The sequence below is a fragment of the Anopheles gambiae genome, chromosome 3 (genome assembly GCF_943734735.2).
Source record: "Anopheles gambiae chromosome 3, idAnoGambNW_F1_1, whole genome shotgun sequence".
NCBI lineage: Eukaryota > Metazoa > Arthropoda > Insecta > Diptera > Culicidae > Anopheles > Anopheles gambiae.
In genome coordinates this window covers 90,765,422-90,783,443 of record NC_064602.1, presented here as the reverse complement: position 1 = coordinate 90,783,443, position 18,022 = coordinate 90,765,422, and the positions used below count along the sequence as shown (strand labels likewise).

The 18,022-nt window shown below is 38.6% G+C and overlaps 1 protein-coding gene across 1 annotated transcript; it reads left to right on the top strand.

Annotated features, from left to right (window-relative positions):
- The first annotated feature begins 2,159 nt into the window (after positions 1 to 2,159).
- LOC133393181 (uncharacterized) lies at positions 2,160 to 12,420 on the top strand. The gene is made up of 3 exons (XM_061656657.1): positions 2,160 to 2,727; positions 3,165 to 11,774; positions 12,400 to 12,420. Exons 2-3 carry the CDS (start codon positions 3,243 to 3,245, stop codon positions 12,418 to 12,420), a joined length of 8,553 nt encoding a protein of 2,850 aa, XP_061512641.1. The 5' UTR covers positions 2,160 to 2,727; positions 3,165 to 3,242.
- Positions 12,421 to 18,022: the final 5,602 nt, after the last annotated feature.

The following is an 18,022-nucleotide window of genomic DNA, read 5'->3' as shown; positions in this document are numbered from 1 at the left end:
TTCAATTCAAAGATTGCCATACTCTACGCAACGTAAATTGATTGCACCTTCTTGGCTGCTGTTCACAAGCTCTTTCGGTTGGAGTTCATTTATCACTCAATTCGTTCGATGCTGAGCCCATTGTATCTTACATTTTGTATTTGAAATGCTAGAACGTTTGCGGGAATTGGAAAATAACAATATTCTAAAATAAATAAAACACCGGCAAGAGTTACTAAAACAACAGCAAGAGCTAGATTTTCACTTCAAAGTCTTGTACCATAAGCTATGAAGAAATTGCGTGCACTTTAGCATCAGACGATGATTCCAATACCATACTAAATTATACCATAAATAAACAAATTTAAATATCAACAAGTTGCTGTAAAATAATCCATCTTGTGAGTCAATATGAGTCAATATAGTCCAAGTTCCTCTTACATTGCTTCTCTACGAAACACTCATCTAAGCATGCCATTTATTGCTACGGAATCCAAGCTTAACAGCTTGTTTCTTTATTGTTGCTTGTAAAGATTAAAGGTATTACTTTTTTCGGTACAGTAGCTAAAAACCTTTTCAAGCTTAACTTTATGCGTAAGCTCTTACACGATACAACCATTTACATCATTGAGCATCACTGTTATCTTTTTCTTACAAAACAATTTCATCGTTTCTTTTTGTTTTCCAAGGCCACGAAAGACCTTTCAGCTGGGTTTAGCTGGTAAAAAATGCATGTTTTTCCATATAACGGCTTGAATAGGTTAAGGAATTTTGACCTTTTTAGCTTCAAATACCTACTAACAAAAAAGTTTGTTCTGAATTTCGAGTTACTTTAGTTTGCTCTTCTGCGGTACGAAACTTAAACCGAGTCCTTCCAAGACAAACAAAACCATTTGAAACGTGTCACAGTGTCGTGCTAAAACATACAACTCTCTTTCCCCTTTAGCTACAACAAAAAGCTTTCTGAGGTGATGCATGGGGACAGATTTAAACCCCTTCCGGTGAGCTGCTGCTAGCCAAACAAACCGCAAAAAAACGTTGTCCATTTTGTGGGTGCCAGGAATTGTACCGCGATGCAATTAATTATTTTCTTGTGAAATGTAGCTGAGCTGAGAGTGTTTCAAATTTCCGTCAAGCAGCGGCGAGGGATTTTACGCTGAAGGAGTAGATTAATGCAGCTTACACATTTACACTCTTGCTCTTGCAGGGAGAACGTGATTGCGTGTTGAATCGAATAACAATGCTGGCAAAAGAAACCATGCTTACAAACTAAGAGGTAACTTGGATAGGCGATCTTCTTCAGTATTCTCCGAAGAACGACTTTTTCCATTTTTAATTCATTTACATTACTTCTATCATCTTACTTACCATTACTTAGATACAATTATCACCTTAACACAAAAGCAGCACTGTAACATATTATCTTCAGTGGATTCGTTTTACAGCAAAACTAATTCTTGTAAACTCACGGCAGACGTTAAAATCACACTGGCCACACCTGCAGCTGACAGCCAACCAACCGGAAGGAAACATTTTCAAAACCAAGTGCCACTTTTTACGCGCCACCCAGACACCCTTCTGCCACTATTTCAACCCATTTCGCCGTCTCTAAACCACTCAGAGCTATTTCAATATTAAGCACATGCATAGCAGTGGCGTGTGTCTGCCGGTGGCTACAGCGAAGAAGGAAACAACACATTCAACTGCAAACATTCGTCATCAGCGGAAAGTCACCACTGGTGGCCATTTGAATGTAAATTTTAAAACTTTACATGTACCGTCAGAAAACCGCCAGCTTTCAGCACACAACGGAAGCAAAATAAAAAAGCAGTAGCCCTGACACATTCTCACGCAAATACGCTAAAATAAACAACTCGCCGGCGGTGTGGCTAATTTTCAGCGCAGACAGACGGACCAAACGGAGAGAAGGAAAATACGGCGGAGCTATAAAAATAATTTATCGTTTAATTAAATTCAGCTTTGCTCGTATTTTTTACCGCGCAGGCATCGGCCGTGGCTGTTGCCTGTGCATTGCATTCGTTTGCTGGAGAACTGAATGGCGGAATTCGGAAGAAAATTGTGGTTTGCTCTATGGTATGGTGAAAGTTTTTCTTTTTCATACTACATCCTGGTAATTTATTTAAAAGATTTAGTAAAAGTAGTTAAGCGTATAGCGATAATATTCAGGATTATGGGAGAACCAGATTTTGATTTCCATAAAATCAATGTCGAGTGTCCACTGGTTATTCACAGACGTCAGTTCTAGATTGGCCCTATTAGGAAATCAGAAAATTAGAAGCATATGTTAAGGCTTAAGCAATTGATTGTGGTAAGGAAAGCTTTAAATTTTATTATTTCATTCAAATTCAAGCGAAAATTCAAGCGAACATGAAACCCAAAATAAATAATTTAGGTCAATAACGCATCAACCAATCTAATCAACACATGTAAAACGAGATAAATGTTCCAAGAATAGATAAGTGATAGAGACGAAAATAACTGATAACGGTAACGGGTAGCGCAATGCTAATCACATTACGATCAGTACCAAACCATTTGCTCAAGTGTACGCATCATGTGTGCCGTGGTCGACGTGAAATAATAAAGGCGTTAAAAGGGAATAAAACAAATTTGTGAACTATTTGTGAATGTGTGTAAAGTTCCTTTGAATAAGTGGATATAGTGATAAAACAAAAGAAAAAGAAGACCTACGAACTTTAGTTCCCTTGATTACTATCTGACTAAAAGGTACAAATCATATGTCTAGTGAGCCTGTGCAATTCACCTTAGGACAGAATGTTTATCAAAGATCGGGAGAGTTTAAATTGATAAAATTGTGAGACTTGTGATTTTATCTTTGTTGCTCTTGTATGGATGTAAGATTATACGTTATCTTCCTTCGATAAGTTTATATTCTTCTGCCAGGAGCGCAAACTAGTGCAAATAAGTTCCAAGAAGGCATAAGTAACCTTAAAAATTTAAGAAATTAAAAATATTGGCATGGAAAGCTTAAAATGTTTTCAAACAAGTAACAATTGCAATTATCGAAAAAACCAGGAAATGCATAAGATTTTTTGATTTTACATAAAAATACTCTTGAAAATATAGTTTATTTCAACATTCATTGACACCTCAGCTGCTAGATGAAAATGTTATTTAACGTTGCACTATATTCTATTTAACAGATCAAACACACTCTCAAAAACGACAATATTGTTAGCTCATCCAGCTAAAGGTAGCCTGCTTGTCTGAACCAGTGGATCATGGACGCACCTATAGAGATGGTTACAAGCGATGCTGCCTATAGACAACCAGAACCGGACAGAAATACGCATCAGCCATCATCTAGAGCTGTTTCGAACCCATCTGGAAGTAAAGGGGCAATAGGAAGATCGATGGGACCCTTGCACGGGACCGCTTATCATATACGGATGACTATGGCCGTACTATTTCGCGCCTACAAGTTGTATCGTGAAGGACATTTGCCCCGATTTGAGCTAAGGTTGGAAGACGCAACTGCAGGAAAATTCGACGATCTGGTCATTTGCTACTCAACGCCATCGATACCGGAGGGTACTGTTTACATTCAAGCTAAACATAAACAGATACCGGAAGGGAAAAAGTCCTCCAAAGCCAAGAAAAGAAACCCAAACTATCCCTTCACGCCAACACCAAAGAAGGGACCGGCGCTTACCATCGGATCTGTGCTTACGAAATGGAGCTCCAATGGTCCATTCTCGATACCTATGTACTTTATTTCCTACCTCGAAGGATGTGAAAAGTTTTCAACCGCCACCCATACATTCCTGTTGTGCACTAACTTACCAATTGATACAAAGTTAAAGGAATGTGGTACATTACAGAAGCATGAATGTAGCGACCTACTATACTTTTGCAACGACATTGGAGCAACGTGTTACAGCTTTAGCTGCGCTAAGGATTTCACAAATCTTACGGATGAGTTGAGGCGAGCTAGTCTAGAAAAGCTAGGCCAAATGATCGTGCTGCATGTTATGCATCAGACAGACATCAAATGTAACTATTCTTCCTTAAATGTATACGCCGATTTAATTGCCAAATGTGTAGTGGAAAACGAACCAGGCAAGTACAAACTAAGTGAAACATTCTTGACCGCGTCAGACTCATCGGTGATGGGGCAACTTCGTACTGCTCTCAAAAGTGAATATAGTAGATTAATTCTAAAGAACGCAAAGCAAAGTGATCTCTGCATGAAATGGAAAGAGATGCAAATCGGGATCGACAAAGCCTTCTTTGAATTGATTACAAACGATCCTTCAGATCCTTCAGACGCAGAAGAATCTACGTACTATGCAACCGTGGACAGAGTTATAAAACAGTTTTGCGAACAATTTCTGCTGGTATGCGGATCTTCGACCGGGGAACAGCTTTTGCACAATGTTTTCGACCTGATGCCTAGCTGGGTCAGTGATAAACAGACAACCCACAACCAGCTGTTTGAAAAATTGTTTGACGCAATGAAACAGGACGAACCGGTCGCAATTAACTGTGAAACCGTAAAAAGAATGTTTTTGAGGATGCGAACAAACCAGGAATATTCTAGGTTTCAATTTAATTCAGAATTAAACGTTACTTTATGGAGAACAAAGTTTTCGGACATTATTGTTAATACGGCACGTCTTGAAGAGTCCGAGCTGTACGAGTTTCTTACAGACGATTCGGTTTATGATCGCATTCGGTATTATACCACTACGAATATTAAAGCCTTTGCAATAATTATATCCCAAACTGTAGCTTTGCTACAGCGAGAAGCACTATTCCTGCACTATGCATCGGAAGACTTTGACGATAATATTTTTGACATTCTGCGAAACGTGTTCGAGTTCATGGAGCAACTTGAAGTTTCAAACTGTACCATATTTATAACGGCGAACCAATCTGAAAAAAGTTTAATGAAGGAAATCCAAAGGTATAGCAAAATGTATAAAACGAAATTTGTCATAATTGAACAGCAGGACAGCATACATCTGTACGATAACACTTTGTGTGTACATGATCTTACTGAGGAATCCAGGGAACGGTTGTATGAAGATCGTTTACAACAAACACTAAACGTTTTAGATACTTCTATATCGCTCAGTGAAATTGTTCACCCTAACGATAGTTTGAGTTTTCTCTGCCATGTGTTAGATGATGCTGACAGTATCGGTGAAATGAAGTCAACCCTCTCAAACAAAGATAGCTTCGACATGATTCAATCCTGGTACATTCCTCGTACCATTGTTGCAATCGAAGATGCAGAAGAGCAGCAGTTGGATAAAAATGAAGAAATATTTCATAGTACGTATTATGCGGATAATAATATATCTTTCGATGATTTTTGGTTCAAATCGGCCGAAGCTTCCCCAGTGCTGAGATCCGTTATAATGTCAGAGACACAAGAAGACTGCTACCTTCCGGACGTTTTCACGAACGATAACCAACCCACTGCTCACATAGTACTGGATGAAGCTGGCAGTGGGAAATCCACATACTTTACCTGGCTGTCAGCCCGACTGTCACAAACCGATCCTTTGCTGTGGGTAATACGTGTGAACGCTATGCAGTATTGTACCGATTATAAAAGATTTCAAATAACCGATCCCAACCGGCTTGACGAAACAGCCGTCATAAGGATTCTCTACCGGCTCATACATCTTACTTGCTTCGTCACTAATGTGTACAGTCAAACGATACAAAAAACTGATGTGGAACGTGATCGAGCTGATCAAGCTTCAGAGCTGTTAACGGTATGCGGCGGGAAAGTTGTTGTCGACAAAGATAAAGCAAACCAATCGCGACTGACGCTGGGGCAACTCATAGAGCTGCGAGTTTTCCAAGAGAAGTACAACGGGAAGCAACTGATTCTCTTGGTGGACGGTCTCGACGAGACTGCTCCTTTTTATGTTGAATTCTTAAAAACGTGTTTAGCCAAACTAGTGAGCATGAAAGGCATTCGCAATTTATACCTTTCCACAAGACCGTACGATTACAAACAAGATTTACAAACGAAATTCCCCAATAGTAGCATGTATCGTCTGAAAGTATTTTCCCGATCAGAACAGCTACGATATCTAAATAGCTATTTTGTGCAACGCCTTAACGATTACAAACAATGCAACGTGAGTGATCGCATAAAAGTGTTGGGAAAGCTTTACTACACCATTAAGGAGTCGCTAGGAAATTTAAAAGCCATACCACTGTTTCTGCACATGGCATGCGTGATGCATGTACCCATCATTAAGCGGCACGTTAACTTCCAGCGTCGCACAATTTCCAAAACACTGTTTAGCAAAACAAACATCGAGCTTTTACAGCTAATAGAAAATTTTATCGACGAAAAGCTAAAAATCTTAACCGTACAGAAAGGTGGCACACCGCAATCGGCCCTAGAAAATGTTGTGCAAATCATTACGAACAAAGCATTCTACAAAAACATCAAAAAACGCCACATTTTATCTGCCCTGCTGGTAATGTTTGACAGAAAGCAACGAGAAGCTTTGATGACGCCACAAGAGCTAAAAGAAGCGAATGCTTCAACGGAGCAAATTACATCTGGAATAGAGAAAACCGGAATGATCAATACGGTTCTAGGTGACACTCCCCAATTTATGCATCGTATCTTTGTGGAGTACTTCGTGGCCTGTTGGATGCATGGGTGCATGGATCGTGTTATGCATCAAAGCTTCTTCCGTTCATGGACATTTTGGCATCCCAATTTCTATCAAGTGCGTAACTTTTTCAATCGGATAATTGTAAAAAACAGCCAGGGGTGCGAAATGCACATGGCTGTAATGAATGAGTCTATACGTCAAATTGGTGAAATATTGTCGAACAATCCGTCTGCTGCATTCGTCAGGGACGCTGTTGGTCGATTGCCGCTTCACTTGGCAGCATTGTACCCGGCTGTTGAGGGGCTAAATTCGTTGATCGATCATATGTCCATTGAGTCCATCAACGCTAAGGATCAGCTCTTGCAATGGAGTGCATTGGACTATGCATTCGCCGGACGTTACGATAGAACAATCAAATCGATCTTAGCAGCTGGAGCCACAGTCAATCTGCACACACTGATTCAACAAATACTTTCCAACGATCTGAAACAACTTTTGTTCAGTGCCCATCTTTACGGAACGTATTTGCAAGCTCACAAAGCCTCCGCCAATATGGCACAGCTCTTACACATTCAAGTGGTTGAGTATTTACTGAACGATATGCAGCTTGACATCTTTGTTGGAAAGGACGAGCTTGAATCCCTCACAGTAATAGAGTTTTGCGTTAAGGAAAACATGCTTGACTTGTTCAAGCAATTAGCATCGCAAAATAATTATTTATCACAGATAATATGCAAAGAGTTTGAACATTTGCTGAGCTTGGCATTTGACAACAATGCTTACAGCTTTTTCATATACTTTATCATGGAGCACAAAGTTACTCTTTCACATATCACCAATAGGGAAAAGCTCATTGCTGCTCTGAAATATACCATACAAAACAAGCTGATGCACCCATTTGAGCTAATCTTCCAACAACTTTGCATGCAAAGCAATATTGTTTTGCTTGAAGAAGCCAACATTCCCGATGGATCTGGTGCTGTACTCTGCCACAATATGCCACCACTGGACAAACATTTATATCCAAAGAAGTGTTGTAAAAGAAACATCAGAAACTATCTTCATGCCGGACCTGAACAAGATATAGAACATATACTACATAATGGTTGTATTGTCGAAGCTCTTCTAGCTACAGCTATTCATGAGGAAAACATACAAGTGTTTCTATACATTCTTCACAAAACAAATTTGACCATCACCAACAAGCTGATTGTGACGATTGTGGAGTTGCTACCAAAGGGGAGAAATGTTTTCCATGAACAGTCGTTTCCTGCATTCCAATATCTGATCGATAATTCAACGGACCTGCATGCTGTTGATGAAGACGGAAGAAATCTACTCCATGTGACAGCTCAAAGTGGATGCTTTTTTATGTTTCACTGCTTGATCTCAAAAGGATTCGATCCAAATGCTATTAACTTCAGAAATGGATGGAATGTGTTCCATTATGTCACATTCAATGCGGACGATGATCAATCGGACAAAACGTTGGAATACTTATTGAAACATTGTAATATGGTTTGGTTTGATCTTTTCGACAAATTTATAGAGATGGATGGTGCAACAGAAAATGAAATCCTTTCCACTGCTATCGATCAAAATTATGCGAGCTCAAAAAAGCTCAGCAAAAGACAATATGCTCTTCTTGCATGGTATGTTTTATTGGAAAGACCGGAAAGACCTATGCTACTGACTGATCAGGATCAAGAGGAAGCTCTCCAAATCATAAGAGAAATATCTGCTGGCAATGTACAAAGCAGAATCATCACAAAAGCTCAAGATGACATACCTCAGTTTGCAAATCAACTGTTCGTGGAATACCTTGCTGCTCAATGGATGTATGAAAACAAGCATCGCTTGAAGGACGAAAGCTACTTTCGATCATCGTCGTTTTGGTACTTATACCGTATGTGGGATTTGTTCAATCGTATCATTCTACGAGAGAGCAAAGGATGTGATGTCCACATCGCGATCATAAATCAGTCTCCCCAGCAGGTTCTTGAGCTATTGATGAAGAATCCTTTAGCGGTACTCACCAAGGATGCTATAGGACGCTATCCGCTTCAATTAGCTGCTATGTATCCATTAGAGATTTTACTAGATCTCTTAATTCCGTTGATGCCCTTTCCATACTTTGACGATAAAGATGATTTCTTGCAGTGGAGTGCATTGGACTACACATTCGCTATGCGTATTCCTGCTAATACTCGAAAGCTACTAGCAGCCGGAGCAGAGGTCGATCAACACGTATTGCTGCAACAGATATATTCTAATAAGTTGGTAGAATTGTTGTTCAACACTTATCACTACACGCAATGGTTGCAGTCTCATGAAAGATCTCAGTCAATGGCGAACCACATACGCACACAAGTAGTTGAACATTTAATGAACGAAAAGTGTATCGATATATTCGCTCAATTAGCTGAGCTGGATTCACAAAGCGTCGTGGAGTACTGTGTCAAACAAAATATGCTCGATATGTTCCAGCAGTTTGTTTCACAAATTTGCGACCCCTCGAAAATATCGGAACAAAATTATGCTGATTTACTTGAGCTGGCATTTCAGACCAAAGCTTATGATATAATTGCGTATTGCATTGATTTGTTTAGATTTCCTTTTCCGCACATCAATGATACTGCAGGGCTCATTGCTGCTGTGAAGTATACCATTCAAAAAAGGTGTATGCACTCATTCAAGATCATCTTCCAACAACTGTGCATTCAGCTCAATATTTCATTGATTGAAGATACAAACTACCCCGATGAGCATTGTGTTTTGCCGCATCAACAACTGTCACCACCAGAAAAGAATCTTCATCCAATCATTTGTTGCGTACATAACGTAACCAATGCTGACCTAACGATGCCCCAATATGACGCAAAAGACGTCCTACATGAAGGTTATGTGGTCGAAGCACTTCTTGCTGTAGCAGTTCAGGAGAAAAACTTGCAAGTGCTCCGATACATTCTGTACAGGTCAAATTTGACCATCACCAACAAGCTCATTGTGCTGATCATGAGGTTGTTGCCTAAGGGAAAAGATATTTGTCACAAGAGTTTGATGTTTGAATTTCAGTATCTGCTTGATAATTCAACAGACCTCCATACTTCTGACAATGAGGGAAGAAATCTACTACATGTGACAGCTCAAAGTGGATGCTTTTTCATGCTGCATTTCTTGATCGCAAGAGGTTTCGATCCGAATGAGGTTAACTCCAGAAATGGTTGGAATGTGTTCCATTATGTCGCATTCAGTGAGGATGATGATCGTTCAGACAAAATGTTAGAATATTTATTAAAACATTGCAACATGGTTTGGTTTGACCTGTTCGACGGCTTTCTAGGCTCAGATGGCGCCATGGATACAGCCCCTAGGAAGTTAAGTTGTCGACAACTTGCCCTATTAGCATGCTACGCTTTGTTGATGGAAGAGGACAGAGCTTTGCTACTACCTGATCAGTACATACTGGAAGCTCTGCACTGCATAGATAATATAGCTAAGGGTAATATAAAATCTGAAATCATTAAAGACGTACAGAATGGCATGCCACAGTTTACTCATCGCATATTTCTAGAGTACCTTGCCGCTTGGTGGATGTATGATCACAGACATAACATATCGAAGCATTCCTTTTACCGATCGTGGAAATTTTGGAACAAAAGTTTTCATCGACTGCGATACTTGTTCAATCGAATAGTTTTTAAAGCTAGCGAAGGATGCGATATTCACGTGGCTGTTATCAATCAATCAATGCAACAGATATGTGAAATTGTATCCATCAATCCTTCTGTTGTAACTGCTCAAGATGCTTTTGGTCGCATGCCGCTTCACTTGGCAGTAACATACCCGTCAGTAGAGGTTGTTAATTTGTTGCTCAACAAAATGTCTCACAAGTCTATCAACGCTAAAGATCAGTTCTTGCAATGGAGTGCCTTAGACTACGCGTTTGCATATCGATCCCCTTCAAAAATTAAAAAAATATTAACCTGTAAAGCAACAATCGATCAACACATATTGCTTCAACAGATACTGTCGAATGGTTTGAAACAACTATTGCTGGGTGCCCATAAATATGGTAAATTTTTGCACACTCATGAAAGCTCTGTAAAAATTACAAAGGAACTTACCATTGAAGTAGTTAAGTATTTACAAAACGAAAAACAACTTAACATTTTTACTCAAATCAATGATTTGGACTCCCTATCCGTCCTTCAGTTTTGTGCAAAGCACAATATATTTGACATATTCCAAACTCTTGTATCGACCGTACAATATCCCTTACAAATGTTGTCTAAAGACTTTTATCAGTTGTTAGAGCTGGCTTTTGAAAGCAATGCTTATGACATTATAGCTTATTCCATCGAAGTGTTCAAAATGCCGCTTTCTAACATCAACAATGTATCGGGACTTATTGCTGCTGTAAAGTATACCATCCAAAACACTCAAATGCATCCTTTCCAAATACTTCTTCAACAATTGTGCACCGTAATGAATATTCCTATGGTTGAAAATACTGACATCTTCGAGGAGCCTAGCATTCAATATGATTTGACTCCACTAGACAATCAACTTTATCCAAAGATCTGTTGTGTGCGCAATACTACAAACGAGCACCTATCGTTGCCAGCATATGACGCAACGGACGTTCAGCATGAAAGTTATGCTATAGATGCTCTTCTTGCTGTAGCAGTCCAAGAAGGAAACATACAAATGCTCCAATACATTCTTCGTAAAACAAACATGACTGTTAGCAACGCTCTCATAGTGATGATCATGGGACTGCTCTCAACAGAGGATGATGTTTGCCATGCTAAATCGATACCTGCATTTCGGTATCTTCTTGATCATTCAACTGATTTGCGGACTATCGACCGCAAAGGTCGCAATCTTCTTCATCTGACGGCTCAAAGTGGATGCTTTTTCATGCTGCATTGCTTGATCGCTAAGGGATTCGATCCAAATGCTGTTAACTCCATTAATGGTTGGAATATGTTCCATTATGTCGCATTCAGTGAGGATGACGATCGCTCTGATAAAGCTTTGGAATATTTATTGAAACATTGTAACATGATTTGGTTTGAACTGCTAGATAACATATTATTCCCAAACGACATAACCCTATCGGACACCTCCTGCAAAAGTAATGTCAACAATGATATCATAGTAAACTCTATGCAACTAACCAAACATCAATATGCACTGCTTGCTTTATCTGTTTTGTTCGATAAACAAAATATAGCTAAACTACTTGCAACTGAGGAACAACATGAAGTTCTACAATGCACAAAGGATATAGCTGAAGGTAAATTACACTCCATTATACTTAAGGGTATTAAAAATGACATTCCTTTTTTTACACATCGAATATTTGTTGAGTATCTTGCGGCAAGGTGGATGTATGAACAAAGGCATCGCATGAGTAGCGAATGCTTCTTCCAATCATGGTTTTACTGGAACAGAGATTTAATACGAATGCGAGATTTGTTCAATCGCATCATTTTAAAGGGCAGTACAGGATGCGAAATTCATATGGCTGTTATCAACCAATCTCTATCACAAGTTCGTGATTTATTATCGAAAAATCCTTCAGCTGCTTTCGTTACAGATGCTGGTGGTCGATTACCGCTTCACTACGCAGCTATGTATAGCTGCAGTGAGGTGGCGGGGCTATTAATCGATTCCTTACCCCTGAAGTTTATCAATGCAAGGGATGACCTATTTCATTGGAGCCCCTTACAATATTCATACACTTTTCAATCTACTAAAACGTACAATATGCTCCTGGCAGTCGGAGCTGAAGCCAAACTAGACTTAATACTACAACAAATATGCTCTAACAACTTGCAGAATGTAATGAACTATCTAAGTTATCATGGAAAACGTTTGATGTCACACGAAGCGTACAAAACAATCGCTTGTCAACTTCACATTAAAATGGTTGAGCATTTGCTCATCGAAAGGCATCTGGATATTTTTCTTCCAAACGATGAGCTGGATTCCCTCACAGTTCTAGAGTATTGCGTGAAATGGAATATGGTTGGAGTTTTCAAGCAATTTGTATCACAAACAAACGATTCCTCTAAGTTCCCTGACCAGCTGTACAACCATTTGCTTGAACAGGCATTCCACTATAATGCTCACGATTTTGTTGTTTATCTAATCGATGTGTGTAATATACCTCTCACACAAGTGAATAACACTGCGGGACTCATTGATGCTCTAAAATACTCCATACAATCCAATGAAATTAAGACGTTCAAAGTTCTCTTTCAGCAGCTATGCCTTCAAATGGAAATTGTTTTGGTAGAAGACGGAGACATTCAAGACAAGCTAGAAGTGCCAATTCATTATAATACACCACCACTAGACAAGAATCTATATCCAAAAATCTGTTGCGAATGCAACGCTACAAATCCCGAACTAGCGCTGCCAGAATATGATGCAAAAGATGTCCTACGCGATGATTATATTGTAGAAGCACTTCTTGCAACAGCAGTTCACGAGGGAAACGTGACTGTGCTCCGATACATTCTCTACAAAACTAACGTCACCATTACCAACAGGTTAATTGTCGAGTTAATGAGATTGATACCAAAGGGTGAAGATGTTTGTCACGAAAAATCGATGCCTGCATTCCTGTATCTTCTCGACTATTCAATCGACCTGCACACTGTTAACAGCGAAGGTAAAAATCTGCTCCAAATATTAGCTAAAAATGGCTGTCACTTTATGATGCAATGCTTGATTGCTAAAGGATTTGTTCTTAATGATATGAGTCATAGGATTGATTTCACTCTATGAATTTGTAGATTGAATAAAGAAGACGAAAAGCATGAAATATAATGAAATATAACTGAGTATCATATAAGTTTAATATATTCTTTTAAAAAAGAGAACTGTAAAATCATTCAAAAGTAGGTTTGTTGGTTAATGAAACATAGCGTAAATTAGTAAGATAAGTTTATTATAAATAAAACAAATTGAAAAGGCAATAAACTCGCATCGTCTAATTATATTAAACACTAAACCTGCCCCACAACATAAGCTTGTTATTTTGTTCCCTTGTGTTTCGAACCATCAGCATGAAATTAATTGAATTGTCACATAATCATCTCGACAGCTCCCAACCAAAGTTCAATGCCTTCCGAACGTAATCAATAAAATCGAATCGATCAACATCAACATCAAAAATAAAAGCCCTACGACAAACAAGTTTACCAAACCAGCAGCTAAAGACATCACAGCCAGCCTAACGACCCAATTCAATCACCTCTAATCGTCCGTTTCAAATTCGACTACAATGACCCCGAAAGTGGTTAGAAGAATTGCACCGTAAATTGACTTTCTCTGCTAGCTAGTGTTCCACTCTCAATCGTGATGTTATTTACTGTTTACTGTATTACTGGCTCCATAAATTACCATTTCCGACATGCGGACGATGCCGCTCAATCGTGTTTTTCAATAAAGCAATCTTGGCATATGATCTCCTGCTATTGATTTGTATTAGTGACAGCCGTTACGGACATTGATGCATGGGAGATTATTGTTTAATAGGTTCAAAAATGCTGTCGTGCAGAAGCGTTGTTTAACGGGCAACAAGTAAAGTATGGAGAAGTTGAGATTTTTACTACAAGACAATAAAAAAACAGATATCAAGTTGCATGAAGTAAAGTTAGGTGCAACATACTCTATAAGCGTTGTTTGTATACGCCAATAAAATAATAATAGACACATTTTATGTATAATACTTTTTACTATTTTACCAATTTAACTGGCATTCTGCACGAGGCTCAATAGACAAAGTGAAATATGCACAAAACAATTCGATAATTCACCGAAACCTATAGCATTGTCTTAAAACACAACCCACCAACACAGTTCAAATGTCAAAAAATGTTTAACAGAATGTTGCTTTTGTCTTCGCGATAAAGCACTTACTTTACGTACAAATACAGATAATTCCTGTTGAAACAATACAACACAAAACGCTTCCTGTAGCGAAGATCAAAGGTCAATCAAAGCATTGTTTGCACAAACATGGTCTAAATGTCAAATCCCTCGTGCACCTGATCGGGATGGTCGTGCTGAAGCTTGTACAGTTGAAGCCCTTGTCAGTCCGTTCTTGATTTTGAAGTGAATAATTTAATTGCCTAACAAGCAGATGCTGTTTCCGATAACCGTAACCAGTAACAATGAACTTGTGCACAAAGAGGAGTTGTCTCAGTGTTTACACTTGTCATGAGTAGAAACATTCTAGTGGTACAATCGTTTTCTGTAAACTCCACAGTATCTTGTTGATATTTGACTAGGCGAATGGATCAAAAGGACGGTTGAAATCAGTTAAAATTTGCTGTTACGATTATAAGGTCGAACGACAGTAAACATCACAAAACAGTATCAATAGTATGTTCAGATTCATTCGCCAAAAGTTTCTAACTTTTCTACTTTACAGTTTTGGTTTTAGTGTGTCTCGTTCTAGTTTTAGTTTCGCTTAGCTAAATATAAAAAAAAACATCGTCTGACTGACTATTATGCTTCCAGCAAGGAATGATCTCAATTAAATGCTTCCCCTTTAATTAAAGTTAATCTCAAGTTGCTCTTCTCCAGCCAGCAGAACCGAACTTCAACCAATTTCCATATGGTAACTCTTACGAACAATCAAGTTCAAACGAGTGTATGCCACACAGCTGAAAATCAAAGAACGATTTACCACCGCCAATTGAGCACGGCAACTGCATGGGAAGAGTATTGAAGCCAACCAACAGCTCAAACACAAACCTCACCGATAAGTCATAACACAACCCAACAAAACAAGGCCAGATAAATCGGAAACCACAGCAAAACCGACAAACAAACTCAACGCCCCCGACTTGCCCGAAGAGCGTTGCCGTTGCCATGGCCCTACTGGACGACACTTCCTGGAAGGACACAATCCAGCACGACTGTCAGCTTACACCGACAAACTGTTGCTGTCCACGGTGGTGCGGTGCGAGCTGCAGGAAACACGGACAGTCAGCTTCGAGAAACTCATAATAACAAACTACCATTTCCGTTCCACTACAAACTTTACCACTTACTTGCCCCATCCTTTTTGGCCACTACCTACGGTGGCTACTACTTTAGGACGATATGAATGTTTGCTCGTATCTCCTTGCTTCATCGTTATCTAACGAACATATGTGTCTTTTTTCGACCGGCAAAGGTCGACATTGTCATCTCGCTTCAGCCCTATCGCTCTTTTTCCCGGTGCGGGCGAGAAGGTTAATATGTTTGAACTTCAATCTGTCATCCTTCCTGGTGCGGTACTGTTTGTTGGGGATTTTACAGAGAGCTTATTACTCACTTCCTGATCTCCAGTGAGCCATTGCGGGCAGTGGTTTAAAACGGACCTCTCACCAACATTATCGTTGCTGGAAATTCAATCATAAAACGGAGATAGAAACGGTACGAGTATCTGTCGGTGATGTACAACTTTTGCAATGACGCTGTTAGTTTTGATTGCGGGAAGTGTTCGAAGAGTTTTTTTTTTGTTTTGGAAAAGCATGTCAAAGCCACAATTAGTCTATTAGACCTTGTCGATTTTCGCGTAATAACAGAATCTAAACATGTAATAAAAAAGTAGAGAAATCATGATGTGATCGCTGTGACCCCTTGAACTCATGTTGTTAGCTTATACACATGACGAATCAGAATTATCCTATGCAATTGTCACAGTCTTTCTATTTTGTATCAACCAATAAAACTTTGGAAATTGAGGTTGAGATTTGAATAACATTTCTAACCTAACCGATGCACAACACGTGTGCATTCTCATAAGTCACGCAACACGTCTTTCGGTCGCGATGATGCAGTTTTAATGAGTTTTCCCTCTCCTCGTGTAGCTTCTAGGGGTTTGCACGGTGACTCAAACTAATTAAAGAAACTTCTAATAAGCTTCCAAAGTTATGACACTATTGAAGGATCATATGGGAGGTAAAAGAGTACATTGAAAATAGGGAAAAAAACATGACGAAGTGATCACATATTTCCCGAATATTTTGTTTACTAAATCTGCTTTAACAAGTTTAACTGTCGGTATTTAAGAAATGTTCACAGGGGTAGAAAATAAGGAAAAGGCATGTTAGTTTTTCTGGTAATAAAGATGAAGAACAAAGACAAAGAAAATATTATTGTTTCTTTTTATTCTATACATTCGAGCATGAACCAAACGATACATTCTAGCTAAACAGAGGAAAGCAAAATTCTATTGAATGCAAAGTGCAAACGAGTGACCTTTGATGCCACAACTCATAACCTTTTGACTTCTATGAAACATGCATGGCTTGTAAAAATTGTGGTTGGCACTCTCCGCAGAACGAAGCAGTGTATCACCGTTATGTAAGAGGCTTAACAAATAGGACTATAAACCAAGGTAAGATTTGACTAGCGACCCGTTGCAACCTCTGTTCAAATGTTCCATATGTTCTGTGCCAGTTTTCCAATGTAGCATGATATTTTGAAAAAATGTGATCTAGATATGAAATAATTTAGAAAAAGTGCTCGAGAGCACGTCCGGAGGTAAATGGGTCTCAATGTTTCACTTACGTAGTCTTAAAATGTCATGGCTTAGTAGCCATGATTACTTGTTATTTGTAGTAATACATCTGGTTTTCATCAATGGCTAAAACTTTCTGAACTGTATATTATTTTTGTTATAATAAAACACTGATATAACATCATTTCACAAGTAATAATAACATAACTTCCTTCGAAAATGTTGAATTGAAGACAGCTTTTAAATAAAACTTAAATAGCTATCTTTCTTAATTAAACTATTCGACTTAAAATGCTACAAAAAATACAAAAAAGCTATATGCACAATCTCTATTAACTTCTCCCAGTGTACGACAAAAATACAAATAAATTAAAATACGGAAGCACAAATGCTGAAATTGGTGTAAAAAATGCTACAAATGCTTATCGATACGGCAATGGCAGGTTATCGATATGGCAATCGAAAAATGTATAATATGATTTATCTTAAAATAATATTCAAATTTTCGTTCATACATATACGAAACTAAGCTAAAAGTTTACCAATAATAATATTTGAGACTAGGCTAACAATGATAATATTTATTCACTGCACAGATTCAACTTTAGCTGGCAACAGTATGTAAATTTTTACCAATACTATCGTGAGAGTAAATCACCTTTCAAATCTTCTGCACACACATGAATACTTACTCAAATATTCGTTTCATTGATGAAAAACCACGTTCAATAAAAGGATTAATCTTTCATACACAACGAAATCAATGCTTGGCTGAACAACAAAATCCTATCAGCAATATCTCTTCCATCAATAAGCAAAATTTTCATTCCTATCAGCTTCCCATTCATGTTCTATTCTACTGTCCTTCTTGTGTACA

Bases quoted from the DNA above. Each gene is read 5' to 3' on its own strand.
- LOC133393181 (XM_061656657.1), top strand. From the start codon at position 3,243: ATGGACGCACCTATAGAGATGGTTACAAGCGATGCTGCCTATAGACAA. The intron at 11,775-12,399 runs GTAAACTCTATG...TGCTCCTGGCAG, and splicing joins ATGTCAACAATGATATCATA to TCGGAGCTGAAGCCAAACTA.